Source organism: Canis lupus, chromosome 24 (genome assembly GCF_003254725.2).
Source record: "Canis lupus dingo isolate Sandy chromosome 24, ASM325472v2, whole genome shotgun sequence".
Classification (NCBI taxonomy): domain Eukaryota; kingdom Metazoa; phylum Chordata; class Mammalia; order Carnivora; family Canidae; genus Canis; species Canis lupus.
Window position 1 is genome coordinate 13,628,708 of NC_064266.1, and position 14,443 is coordinate 13,643,150.

The 14,443-nt window shown below is 39.8% G+C and overlaps 1 protein-coding gene across 2 annotated transcripts in view; it reads right to left on the reverse strand.

Annotated features, from left to right (window-relative positions):
- PLCB1 (phospholipase C beta 1) overlaps positions 1-14,443 on the reverse strand; it is a 670,476-nt gene that overhangs the window by 147,998 nt on the left and 508,035 nt on the right. For both annotated transcript variants that reach the window (XM_025469336.3, XM_025469337.3), the window contains exons 13-16: positions 8,739-8,823; positions 7,080-7,257; positions 2,797-2,864; positions 757-853 (exon numbers count right to left, since the gene is read on the reverse strand). In XM_025469336.3, the coding sequence (XP_025325121.1) occupies positions 757-853; positions 2,797-2,864; positions 7,080-7,257; positions 8,739-8,823 (428 nt within the window). The remainder of the gene's footprint in view (positions 1-756; positions 854-2,796; positions 2,865-7,079; positions 7,258-8,738; positions 8,824-14,443) is intronic.

Sequence of the window (14,443 nt, forward strand, 5' to 3'; positions counted from 1 at the left end):
GCAAAAATTATACAATTATGCATAAGTGTGTTATGTAGAAGCTTAGATTTTGATGTATCTATAAAACTATGCTTTATGAGAGGCTGCAATATTTAAGCAAAAATTCAGATTTTAAGAGCACTCTCATAAAAGCAGCTAAAACATCCCAAAGGTTTTCTTCACTTGCTAGCATCTTACAATTCATCAAGAAAAGGGCAATTTCATAAAATGACTCTTTTCTTTAGGTGGGCAAAAGGTGCTATATTTTTTTTCTTTGCATCCAGTATGGCTGTATAGTTGGATGAAGAAAGAACACAAAATGATGTGAAGTTAATGTTATAAAACAAGATGGACAATTGGAATGTGGGTGAACTTTTCTATTTCTTGTTATTAGAGCTAACCACGTCTCTGGTTGCTCCCTTTCTGGGGGATGGATAGTTGTGGGTTTTTTTGATAGTTTATTTCAATACTGTCCTTATATAACGGAAGGAACCCATTATGTTGTTGAACAGAAACAACTGTGAAACTCTCAATTAGCTATACTCTAGGATCTTTCAGATAACCATGTATGGCCTACAGCCCTATTAAGAATTTTGGGGAAACATTATGGAATACCTTCTCATCTGGTTATGGTCGTCAACGCAGGCATGTATTCAAGGCTTCCCAGAATAGTTCTGTTAAGGGTAACATTCTTTGTTCTAACTACCTTGTATTGAAAGTACACTAGGGGTTCAAACTGCATGCTACATTAGGGATTCTTCTCCAGGGAAAACTTACTTTTTGAAATTTCAAATGACTCAAACTTGACTGGTTGAATATAGTTCACCAGGTTAGACATCTCTTCTGTGGCCATGGCCTCACTCCCGGCAGTCCCCTGAAAGCAGAAATAAAAATAACATTCCCAGAGTCAGCATTACATTACCAAGGTTTTTTTTTCCCCCAAGGCAACGATGAAGTGACCCATGAGAGAGAACATCATCCCTTCTCATCTGAAAACGATTATTGCCAATAGAAAATTCATCACGGGAGAAAATTCGCTCCTATGTTACACAAGTGTGGGATGGAAGGAGGGAGATTTAGGGGAAGCTCCCAGTGTGCTCTGAGGCCAGCTGCAGGATCTGAGAGGGCCTGTTAGAGATGCGGAGATCTCTAACCGCAGATCTCGGAGATGCCCCGACCGCTCACTGGCCTCCTAAATCAAAGTCTGCATTTTACTAAGGTGATTCAAATTCATGTTACAATTTGAAAAACATTCAGCCATATTTCACCTGCCACAGCATATATTCCTTAGCTGATGTCTAAGGTTAATAAATCAAGAAATCAAGAATTCACTGCATAATATGAAAATTAGTCTGTAGGAGACTGCCAGTGAACTAAAAAATGTTTTTTTTTTTTTTTAAAGGTGCCTTGTGGAAATACTTGGGGTGGCTGAACAACTATTGTTTTTCTTTATAGATGTTTATCCCTCCCTGCCTTCTTGATTCCTGTGTGCCTACTAGGCAAGCAGTACAATGGGGATCAGTACGTGGGAATCAGTAGCAAAGGATCTGGAGCCAGTTTGCCTAATTTTAAATCCCAAGCCTACCACCTAGAAGCTGTGCAATCTTGGGTAAATTACTTAACTGCTCTGGGCCTCAGTTTTCTTAACCATTAAATTAGAACACAATCAGTCCCAAGAGCATCTAGATATTAAATGAATTAAATGATATGAAAGAGCTCAGAACATTACCTGGCACATAGTAAAATCTTATGTTACTTTAGCTATTATTAGCTATTACATTTCACTTAGCTAAACTTTTTAAGGAAGGAGAAAACCAATACTGCAGTATTGGTGTGGGACAGACCTCTGTAGGCTGATCTAATATTTTCTCCCAATTTCAGAAGACAGAATACATGGAGACATGATTTCTTTTTAAAACTCCTGTAGCAATATTTAGGTTAAATGTTAATGAGTTGATATTCATCTGCAAATGGACCATCCAATTAGTAAGACAATTTTAAATGATCAAGAATCAGTGATAAAAGTTATGCACAACTGAAATAATTATCAGACAAAACTACTTTACTAGGCATGTTAATCGTGTTCCTCCTGGACATTAACTTGAAATTTAGTAGAGGAACATAATTAATCAAAACTTTAGACCACATTAAAGGAAATAAGTGTCAGAGGAAACATCATATAAGAACAGCTTATTATTCATTATTTATTCCTGAGACAGATACTTTCCAGTATATTTGGAAGCAGATTCAATATAAACTTTTTGACCAAGACTTTTGCTACAACAAAGTTTTAAAATTCCAATTGACCTATCTCAGATTCACTTCTAGACTCTGTGTAATGAGTATCTCTGAGCTGATGAAGCTCTTTGGAATGTTTAAGCTTACATCAGTAAGGTTCCCAGGCAGTTCCAAAATTACAACAATGGAAGGAATGTCATATTTCTGAACATTTGTCCCAAACCTCATGTCTTCTCTGGATTTTGGGTCATTTCACAGTGCATTTAACTGCCTCAAAAATTGAAGCAGTCTCTTGGATGTCACGAATTTTGACTTCATCCTCCAGATGCCCCATTTGATGGAAGGCAATTTAAGCAGCACTGTTTATTATAGAGAACTTTGCTCAGTGCCACGCTTATTCCCTATCGACTCCAGCATGCATTTTCATGTTCCAACAGGGTAGGGTTAAGTTTTAATGTGAGCTAAGACTCTTTTGACCACTAGATGGCAGAAGGTGACCATGAACTGTATCCACATGGGTCAGGATGGGGAAACCAGGGGACTGTGCCTCTGACCAGAAGTCAGTCCCCAAATACCTACCTCATCCATAGAAGATTTTTTACAGTCATCATCATCATCATCATCATCACTCTCGGTATCAGCTTCCCCTGTCAGATTTTAATAACAGATCATGAAGTAACAGGTTTGAAGGCTTGAAGCACATAATAACAGGTGCATTACTAAAAATTTCCTTAGATATTTTGCCCTCTTATGGTTTTAAAATTGTTCTTTGGGATATTTAAATTTTCTTAACTACATAGGGAATTATACTGGGATTTTGAATATGGATTTTTTTTCTCCAAGTTTTTTTGCAAATGCCATTTAAAATGTCCACATTTTATTGAAAATGCTGAACATTTTTTATATGTTTTTAAAAACCATAGGGCATTGTCAACAGTGAACTTTCTATGGCACACACACTATATTGATGTGTACATTGCCTTTCAGGGTCTCCATGACCCTAAAAGAGATAAACTATCCTTTCCCCACTTTTCCCTCTTTTTCTCAGCCTTGACTCTTCCATGTGATGCTTGGCCAGTGCTCAGTGACTCTGTGGCCACTTTTAGGAGGCCATAGAAGACCTCAGAGTGAAGGCCGAGCACATAAGCTAGGAATGGTGGGGCTGTGGCAGCATGTCTGACTACCGTACAAAAACCTATGATTTGTCTGCAGGCTTATATGATGGATGTATTGTCATCTAAACAATGAACATATCTTAGAAAATGGCCATATCCCGTTGGGCGGGAGGATGGGGTAACTGGGTGATGGGCATTAAGGAGGGCATGTGATGGGATGTGCACTGGGTGTTATATGCAACCTATACATTATTGAACAATACATGTGAAACTAAGGATGTACTATACGTTGGCTAATTGAATTTATAATAAAAAAACAGAAAAGTAAAAAGCAGGATGGAATGTATGAACCCTTAAAATAATTATGCATGGAAATCAACTTCAATCAGACATAATTCAGCCTCATATTTAGCCAACACACAGTCATTTCAATGGATTATTTTTCCTCTCCGAAAATTTGGTGGATGATTCTGCTAGTTTAAATATTCATTCGAGCATGAGGTATTAAACTCTTCCACAGCTCTGGGCCTCAATCAGACCCAATAACATAAGCTATGTAAAAAGATTTTCAAGTAAAATACTAAAGAAGGCATTATTTGACTTGACTACTACACTCTTTTCGGCACTCACGCAGGGGAATAACAGGACAAGCCCAATAGATGGCGATATTGGCTCAACAATGAGGCAATTTGCACTTGCAAAGACCTCCCCGCCTCAAATCTCCCGAAAATTGGCCGCCCAGTTCAATCTATATAAATGACACAGGGTCCACAGCAAGTCTTCAAAGAAGCTTATATATGTTTTCATTTGGCTGACGAAGTTCGATCAACTACTGAATGACAGCTGTGAGCAAAGTATTCATGAAATATCTTTAGAGGGAAAAGATTTTCGGGACCAACACATCTTATTATTTATGGCTTGTTAATTAAAAGAAAGCACATACAACCACTTTAGGATGCTGCTATGTTGTTAGTCAATAAGAGGAATTCATTATATTTTAGACAGAAAACATATTTATATAGAGATATGTTCTTTTAGGAGGTTGACACTTAAGTTTTTTTTAATAATCAAATGTGTTGCTCCAAGTTTTTTTAACTCTTTTTTTTTCTTTTTAATTAGAGAGGGGATTCTTCTTATCTAGCAATTTAAAAGTTTGCTTGGCAAACCATTTACACAATGCTTCATGGGACATAACAATACACCAGTCATTTCAAATACTCTATAAGGTCATTTTTTGGTTTACAGGGGGAAAGAAATAATTTATCTTCCTTTAGGAGTGAGGCCCTGGTTTCTTCCTTATAAAAAGGATCTTTGAAGGATCTTAAGATCATAAAACCTTGAACTGTAAGAAAATCTACCTTGTGCTTGTGGTTTAAGACAAGTGTACTGGCTAAGGGCTGAATCCTGGAAGAGGCACCAGGCCAACAGAGGTCATGATAAGTAAATTAATTTTGAAATAAGAACTATTCCATGTTTTTCAAGTTACTTGAATTCTCATCACCAAGACCATCTACACACCAAATGGTAAATTAGCAGTGCTCATTATTCAAGAGCCTACCTACATATTAAAATGTCCAAAATTTTCCATTGAAATAAAGATTGCACAACAGATCATGAGGCTAGCTTAGGAAATCTACCGAATTACTAACAGATTGCTGCTCTTTTCTGTATTAAGCAATAATGTTCACTGCCTGAAAAAATCGTTATTTGTGTTATGCATCCAGTTAATAAGGGGGACAGAACTAGTAGTGGGAAGGGCATATGGGAAAACAAGTTTCTTCCTGCGAAGGAAGACTTGCTTTCCTCCCTAGATTCAAGCAAGAGGTTCAAGAATTGTGCTAGGGAGTAGGTGGCTTCGTAACAATATTTGCTCCAAATTTTCAAAAAGAACATTCTTACTGAGAACAACAGTTATTTTTGAAAAAAGGCTCAGAATTGTGTAATAATGTTTGAAATACACATTCAAAAACTATCCCCTCATAAAACCTTTCAAAGAATTGGATAATATCTATTGATAAGGATTTTAAACAAAACCATAAAAGAACCTGGCCATTGAGATGGCAAAATAGAAGAAAAGATAAATCAGAGTCTTGGTCAATCTTCTCCCCCACCCCTGCCCCCACCCCGGATTGCACTAGAGTTTTTATTTTAATTTTAAAAATTATTCTGAAATCTTTCAATTGATGTATGATAGCTATATAGAAAAGTATACATACTTATATATGTACAGAGTGATGAATTTTCACTGACTTAGCAGACCTTAGTAAATGTTACCCAGATCAAGAAGCAAAATAAAACAAGTGTCCAGAGGCCCCTGTGGATCTGATTCCAGCCACTCCTTCAAGGATCACCATTTCCTGACCTCTAACTGAATAGGGTAATTCTTCCTGTTTTTGTAATTTATATGAATTGAATCATACTTTTTTGTATTTGATTTCTTTTACTGAACATTATGTTTCTGAGATGTATCCATATTGTTGTGTGAAATTGTAAATTATTATTTCTGAATATTATACCATGGTGTAAAAATACTATAACTTATTTATCTGTTGATGATGGTTGGTATCCTGTTTTTGGCTGTTATGAGTGGTGTTGTGTTGAGTAATTCTTGTGCATCTCTTTTGGTGACATTTCTGTTGGGTATATGCCTAGGAGTGGAATCCCTGGGGCAGAGGGTGTGCATATGTTCAGTTTCCGTAAATACTGCCAGTTTTCCAAAGTGATTGTTCCAATGTTAGCTAAGATTTTGTTGAAGAACTTCCTAGATTCAAGCTTCAAGTTTCCTCCACTTATTCACTCCTCAATCAGGGGAGCTTCCTAATGCCCTTTTCTGATTGCCAAGATTCTGATTAAAGCTAGAAGTGAAATCAGACTAAATGACAAGTAATTCAAAGGAAATGGGGTGACCACTTGGAATTCTTTTCTCATCAGCCACAAAAATCTATATCAACTTAAATCTAAAAGGAAGATTAATGATATTAAGCATCACCTAGGAGCTTTGATAGATAATTAAAATAACTTTATCTTTTTACATTTTAAAAGAGATCTATAAAATATGGATGAGTTGAATTGCCCAGAACTCTTCAGGATATCATCAATGAGAATACATTTGGTGAATTTCTTGTGCCCAGACCTGAGTTAATTTAAGGGATCACTGCCCTTGAGAAGCGTAAAATCATGTGATCACTCCAAATATTATTTGGCCAATGTGGTAGACAGAATCATGGCTCCCCTAAATGACCGTGACTTGGGAATATGTCTTATGTCCTATGAATATATGGCAAGAGGGACTTTGCAGATAGATTAAATTAAGGAACCTGAGCTGGAGATTATCCCGGGTTATCCAAATGAGTCCAAAGTTATGGTATGAGTTCCTAAAAGCAAAGGACTTCTCTTGGCTGTGGTCAGAGGGTGATATGATGACAGAAGTGAGATGGGACATTGCTGGCCATAAACCAACAAATGTAGGTGGCCTCTAAAGCTGGAACAAACAAGGAATAGGATTCCCTAAAGCCTCCAGAAAGGAAAGCCACTCTGCTGACACCTAGAATTTAGCCTAGTGAGACCCAAGTGGGCCTTCCTACCTACAGAACTGGAGATCATACATTTGCATAGTTTTAGTGACTTCTCCAATACCGTTTTAACATGTGCCCAAATAGGAATGTTAAAAGCCTTTCTAACTTAAGTTAGAGCTGCAATTCTTAAAACCCACACATGATAGGGAACAAGGGCCCACCACCTCCTCACCGGCTCCTGGAGATGAGGGCTCAAACATGCTGGAGGAGTCACTGTACGTGTTGGAGACTTGTTCTGAGAGCTTCTTTTTGCCACTTCCTTCTGACGACTTGTGGGATTTCTTCTTATTTTTCACCAAAATTTTGTACATTAAATCCATAGGGCTTGGAAGAGGAACTCCAGATTCCAGCTAATGGAAAAGAAGAGCACCTTCTTTAAAAATATTGCCCTGTTAGGGGCGCCTCACTGGCTCAGTCCAAAAAGTGTGCAACTCTTGATCTGGGGGTTTGAGTTTGAGACCGCATTGGGTGTAGAGATTACTTACAAATAAAATCTTAAAAAAAAATATTGCCTCTTTCTTTTGGCCTCCCTCCCCAAACCCCCAGAACAGGGTTGGACACCAAGAGCTCCTATATTATTCATTGCTACCTTCAGTACAGATCAGTAAACTGTTCTAAGTGTGTCTTTATGCTTCATGGTTCTTTATTTTTTACATGAAAGGCATATTTTAACTACCGAAATCTTCTTTTTGCACAATGAAATCTCCATGAATAAGACCATTGAAATGTACTGGGAGATTTGTTAACCCAAAGTTTCCTGAGTTTTCTGTAGACCGTAAGTCCAACTGTTTTGGCAATTTAGGATGGAGAGGAAGGCCCTGCCCTGGATTTTCAAAGGAGGGAAGCCAATTAGTGTGGCATCTGTCAGGAACGGTTGGTAAAGACGGGCAGGAACTTACAGGCAAGGATATAGGATCAGCATTTCAGATGCAGTTTAAAAGGAGCAATCCCTCCCCCCGCAATCCGGAACTAGGTAACTAAGCTGCACATGTCCTTGGCATCAGCAGAAGTGGACTGGCAGCCTCACATTTCCTTGCAGCAGCCCTGAGATTCAAGCTACCCTTATTTGCAAGCCTTATTTCTTGTGTTTCAAGCTTTGCACATCTAATGAGAAAATCAATTTCCCATGAAAGGGTTGTTAGATATTGTATCAGAGAGCATGTGTGCAAGTCCCAAGATGGGTTATTTTTAGAAAGTTCAGTGAACTCCCGTATGCTGGTCCTTTTTTCTTTGTTTGCAAGGAGTCTGGGGATTGGTATGAATCCATGTAAGAATGTGTGGAGTCTAGGAAAAAGGGTTCAAGAGGGGGAGAGGCGACTTTAAGATATTCCTACAGCTTTCTCTCCCAAAGCAGGGATGCTACCAGGGCAACAGGAGGCCTGAGTACCAGGAAAAGGCACATGCGAGGAAGTGAGGACTGGGTGCAAGGCCAGATGGAGGTGTCATTGTGCCACCTGCACTGTCTCATTTTGCTGAACCATATCTCTCAAAGGGTGTGATGAGGTTCCTGGTTGGTGATCATAGCTCTGTCTGCCCGGAGTGTCTCTGCAGCTGACTGTGATTGTGGGAATTCTGTAGTCCTGCCAGTCACGTCTGGCAGAGGGGGAGGGAGAAGACAGAGTACGGGAAAAGGCTGGGAAGAGGCCGAGGAAGGATGCAGGTCTTCCACCCTCAGTAGGGTACACTGCCGGTTTCCTCTGGGTCAGACTTCATTATCAACTGAATTAATCTTACTGAGAAATACAAACATGGAAAGGATGTAAGGAAGCCTCCTCCTAACTGTGGTCATTAATATGCACATTCCTTGGGGGTAAACCTTGAAACTGCTTACTGGGTATTTTTCCAGTGGTTCCATGAGAAGAGCATCTCCAAAGATCAGTCGGCAATACTCCGCCATCTTGGCTTGCTGCTTTGGGCTGAGGGAAGTGAGAAAGAAAGAAAGAAAGGAAACAAGGAGGCTTATTTAAAGAGTTTGGATGGGATTACACTGTGTTGTTAATTACAGAAAGAGATTATTCCCTCATCTTACCCTTCAGGATTAGTATTTATCATTCTAAATGCCTTGTTTATTATCCTGCCTTCTGGAAATTTGAATACCACACGCAGGTAGGTAGACAGTGAAGGCTATTCCTAAGGCTGGCCTCCATAGACACAGATGCAGAGGACAGCACGTCATTTGCCATTCACTGGATTCTTGAACGTCTCAGAATTATGGACTCATTCCCTTTTGTTCAATTTCCTGATTCTAAGTCAAATGTAAGACCTTGGGGCAGAACCCATTCATGCCTCTGTGTGAATTCTTGATTGAGATTTGCCTAACCTGCAGAAAGCTAACTGCAAAGGAGTGTTTTTAAGGAGGTGAGAGAAGAGAGCAGAGGAAGGGCAGGAGGAAGAGAGAGACAGAGAGACAGAGAGACAGAGAGAGAGAATCTCAAAACATAGAAGAGCAGTCAGGCAGAAGAGTGTCTACTTGGGGTGGGATCCTAGAGGAAAGAAAAAGAAGCAGGCACACTGGGGAAAGTTGTATGCAACTGCTACATGCATAATAGGGCAGCATAGGTGGTGTCAGCCTAATCTGATCTGATAGACAAAGGCTAGAGCTGTAGGGTTGCTGACCTGAGCTCCAGGCTCTTAACCACTCTGGATCTATAAAATGAGAATAATAACTGTTCTTGGAAAAGGACAGAAGGTGCCAAGAAGATGAAGTGAGGTAATGCATACAAAATGCCTTTGAGGCGTTCAAAGAGTGGGGCAAACGTAAGATGATCCAGGGTTACGAGACAGCATCCGCCAGCTAGACTGGACAACTTGTATACTTGGTAACACATAAATACAGTCGATACGAGGGAACATCCACATCTTTCAATACTCCTGCTTCCTTTGACCTTTTAAAAAGCAATAACATTTTTTCCTTATTCTGTAGAATGTTAAATATCATTATAAAGGTATCCAATTCCATTGGGTTTTATGGACTGTGAGTTTGATCTACAGGCTGTCAAACTTGATTTTCAATAGTTGTCTCTGCATGAGGTAATGTTAATACATTTGAGCAGAACTGGGATTGTAGTAAGAAGAGTAAATGATAAAAGACCCTTCTTTATTACAATTCAAATTGATTATAAAATGTGATTCTTATTTTCTTTCTTTCTTCTGTAACTGTTAAGACTGGATCATGGACTGTTTTTTGTTTTTTCCCCTGGGAAGGGGTGCTCTGGGGGATTCAAATCATATTGCCATGGTCTACAGGGAAAATCACTCTTTATATCCTTTTTAAAGGCATATATTTTGGGGATCACATGAGTTCTCTGAGGTTCAGAGAGGTCATTGCTTTGTTGAAACTGCAGGGAGAGGCAAAGAAGAGATTCACAGAACTTGCAAAGCCCTGCATAACAACCTCCCACCTTCTCATCTACCTTTCTTGACCTATAGAAGATTTTACTGTGTGGTTTGTGCAGCCTTCAGATTATTCCTCACCAGGATTAGGGAGAGAAGAAAACCTGCCATCCAGAGAACTGATCCTGAAAAGCATGGGGATGACTGCTTAAGGACTGCTCAGTAGAAGTTGGGGAGCAAGCAGAGAAGCAGCTGATTTGGCAGAGCAGCCCTGGGCATCCTGTTCAGACTCTGTTACTCCAAGGATAGCTAGCCCAGTGGCTCAACCAAGCCAGCTGGCTCTGTGGCTGTAGCTGAGACAAGCCCATCTGTGCCCGGCCAACACCTCCAGGCTGCACAGGAGAAACTGTCCAAACTCTCCATTTTACTTTCACAGAATGACGCTACTGAGTGTCACAGAGCTTAGCTACTCCAAGTGTGGTCTGTGGACCAGTAGCATCAACAGCACCCAGAGCTGGTCAGAAATGCAGATTTAGGGCCTCTCATGCAGGTTCTGAGTCAGGATGTCTGGACAAGTGGGGCACAGGGGTCTTCAAACACCCTCTAGATGATTCTGAAGCATGCTCAAGTTTGAGAACTGTTGTGATAAATTAAAGTAAGTCAATAGGTGCTGAAGTCATGACATTTTTCTTGAGGTTTGGAATTTGGGAGCTCCAAGTTCCTTTGATCAGAGACCTGGAGTAAAAAGAGAGTTTTACCCTAATACCCTGGTTTCAGAATTTTTAGGGGATCCATATTCATACCAGTGCAGGGATTTTGAGGCAATGTTCCAGGTGTCCCTAAGCAGGTGATAGGCTGAATCCTTTGTCCTTTGTCAGGCCGTCCCCAAACCAGGCCCTCGGAAGGATTTTGTTGGAGCAAAATCTTCCCTGATTCCACTAAAGAATTACCTGAGCTGTTAATGCTGCAGGTGGTAGGGCCTAGGGCCTGGCCCTGAATTGAGAGAGGAATCCTGGAACCTGTATTTGTAACAAGCCTACAGGTAGCTCTGATGTAGGTAGTGGACCACACTGTTTAAAGCAACATTCTGACACTTCATCCAAATTACCTGGGGTCTTAAGAAAAGGAAACTTCCTAGGCAACATCAGTGTGGGGCCTGAGATTCTGCATTTCTACCCAAACTCGAAGTGGGGCTCGAATTCATGACTCGAGATCAAGAGTCACATGCTCTATCTACTGAGCCAGCCAGCTGACCCAATTCTGCATTTCTACTAAGCTCCTAAATGATGCAGATGCTGCTGGTCCACGGATCAATCACTCTGAAGTGCAAGGATCTAAATCTGATCTTTTAAAATTTGCTTCAAAGTCAACTGAGATGAAAAGAACAAGAGGTAATTTTCTAAGAAAAAGTGAAATGTGCTACTTGGTAATCAGGCTACTCAATTCTCCACAAACACACACATCCATCTCACAGGGAGCAGAATCAGAGCAGAGAGTATAGTGAATAGAGAAAGTCAGAGAAAAACAAAGAAACTTTGTGGGTTAAAATTGCAGAAATAAAAGACATTCACATTGTAGTTAGAGAGCAAGAAAAAAACCTGAAGCCCTTAGAGCATTCACATCGGCTACTGTGGAGATGAGATGATAGGAAATACAAACACATTTTGAGCTTTAAGACATAGCAGGGATGTCTGAACATATTAACACACTCCTAAAATGTAAGCACCTGGCCCAATGGTCAGTTTTCTGACCGAGGATCGTGCCCCATAAAATGTCATGGTGTAAGTCCTCCACATTGAACTAAAACAACCTTCTTTATAGAGGAGGAAGCTATAACCCATGGAAATTAAGGACCTTGTCTAAAATCTCATATTATCTGTGGCTGAACCAGAACTAGGGGTTACTTTGCTCAAATTCAGTGTAAAATTCTTTTAATGGAAATTCTAACTCACAAATTAGGTGGAGGAATTAGAGTTAACTAGGACTTTTTTTTTCTTTCAAGATTTCAAAGCCTCACTTCTACACATTCAAATCAAGTATGGGAATGCTGCTCAGGAATCTGCATTTTATGGGATTCTGATGTAGCATGTGGAGAAGGATGAGTTGTCATCAGCTAATGGAATGGCAGATTCTCTTTGTTGTTTGTAGATAGGTCATTTCGAGTATTTGGAGAGAAAGCCAGAAAATCCAGTGGATTTCTTCCTTTGTTCCAGCATGAGTTTGTTTGGGAGATGTGGCTCGAAGCAGCCTGAAGCACAGTTCTGAATCTGGCATTTTGTTTGTTTGTTTGTTTTTTTTAATTTTTATTTATTTATGATAGTCACACAGAGAGAGAGAGAGAGACAGAGACACAGGCAGAAGGAGAAGCAGGCTCCGTGCCGGGAGCCCGACGTGGGATTTGATCCCGGGTCTCCAGGATCACGCCCTGGGCCAAAGGCAGGCGCCAAACCGCTGCGCCACCCAGGGATCCCTGAATCTGGCATTTTGTATATGCAGCACATGGGGGAATAAAATGGTCCACCAGAGATGGTAAATAGGTTGCAGATATCTTTTTTTTTGGGGGGGGGGTTGTCTCCTGGCCACTGTGTTGAGAAGGATTCTGAGATTTATTTCTAGGTTTAGTGGGAAAGAGAGCTGCAAGTGAAGAATGATGTTTGCCACCAAATTCAGCAATGAGGTGAGGTGGCCTACATTTCAAGCATGGGGTTTTACCAGCAAAGATAAAAAAAGATTTTCTTTGGGTGTTTGATAGTGCCCCCCAGGAGAGGATTGAAACTGAGCAATTTTGGCATGTGAAGCTCGAAGACAATGGAAACGAAGCAAAGAAACTTCCCCAATAGATTTCCGTATCCTGCTATTTCACTGTCATGAGCTTATCTCAATGGTTTAGGCATCCTGGGAAGGCTATTTTCCTATTTTCTTTGGTTACCTATAAATTATTAATAAACTTTTAATAGCTAAATATCTCATTTTTAAACCAGAAGGGACAGTATCATGATACTTTTTGCTTTTGTGTGCAACTCAAGATTTAGTTTTCACGCCCTGTTTTAGCTCTCTGTATGTTTGGTGTTGAAAACCACAAAAAATGTCCTGTGGTTAAGGGTCACAAGCCACATAAAAGTGAATATCTACAGACAGTTGCCTTGCGGATGCTCTGGTTGTCTTAATTCAATATTTTGAAGGCTCCAGAGGCATCTGCTTAGGGGTGGGGATAGTGTTGGTTAAATGTGTGATTTCTGAAGCCAGACCAGCCAGATCTGAATTTCAGCTCTGTTACCTTTTAGCTGCACAGCCTTGGGTAAGTTACTCACTCTTTTGGGGGCTCAGTTTCAACATCTGCAAAATAACGATTATCATAATAGTATTTATTCCGAGGGACACCTGGGTTTGTGATGAGGATTACATGAATTTACACCTGTAAGGCTGCTCCACACATAATATAAATGCAATAATTTTAGCTGTTACTTTGTTTGCGGTGGTAGTGGTTGTTGATACCTCTCTGGTTACCTTATAGGAAAGCTCAGTGAAGCAGCTGTGACAATCAAGAATGGGGCTATGGCGTTTCATCTTCTCTAATTTATATAGAAACATTTCTTGAAGAAAATAAATGTGCGAGATTTGGAGATATTTCTTGAAAAAGGACATAATACACCAACAAGTCTGAGAACTACAGTGCCTAAAAGAAAGGTGTGAAAGCACTGTTAGAGCCCAATTACAAATGGATAGGCAGAGATGAGAAAATGCTCATGTGCAAGTCAGGGTTGTCACAGCAAATGAGGTATTAAATACAGCATCTAAAGGAGGCACTCCCTTGAGTTCGAAGAGAGACAGCAATGAAACAGAATCAATTCTTTTCTCTTCAACTGCCCCTTCAGAACTGTTAGAAAAACTATCTGCCAAATGATTAAGTCATTCATTGGCTGACTGTTTCCCAGCAAAACAGAACCAAGAGCTGGCAAATGTAATATGGATTTCCTAAGGGCAAACTAGAAATACAGATAATTATACAATTGGTTACTTCAAAATAAGGTGTCTCTCCATCTATACATTAACAAATGATCACATTTAAGTACTTGGAAATTCCTCAAGCTGAAATTTCCTCACAACCAAACTGTTTCTTTCAGATTTTAGTGAATTCTTTAAAAATTAGTAAATTGAAGTATGTGTTGCAAAATTAGTTGAACAAAGGGAATCAATCAATGA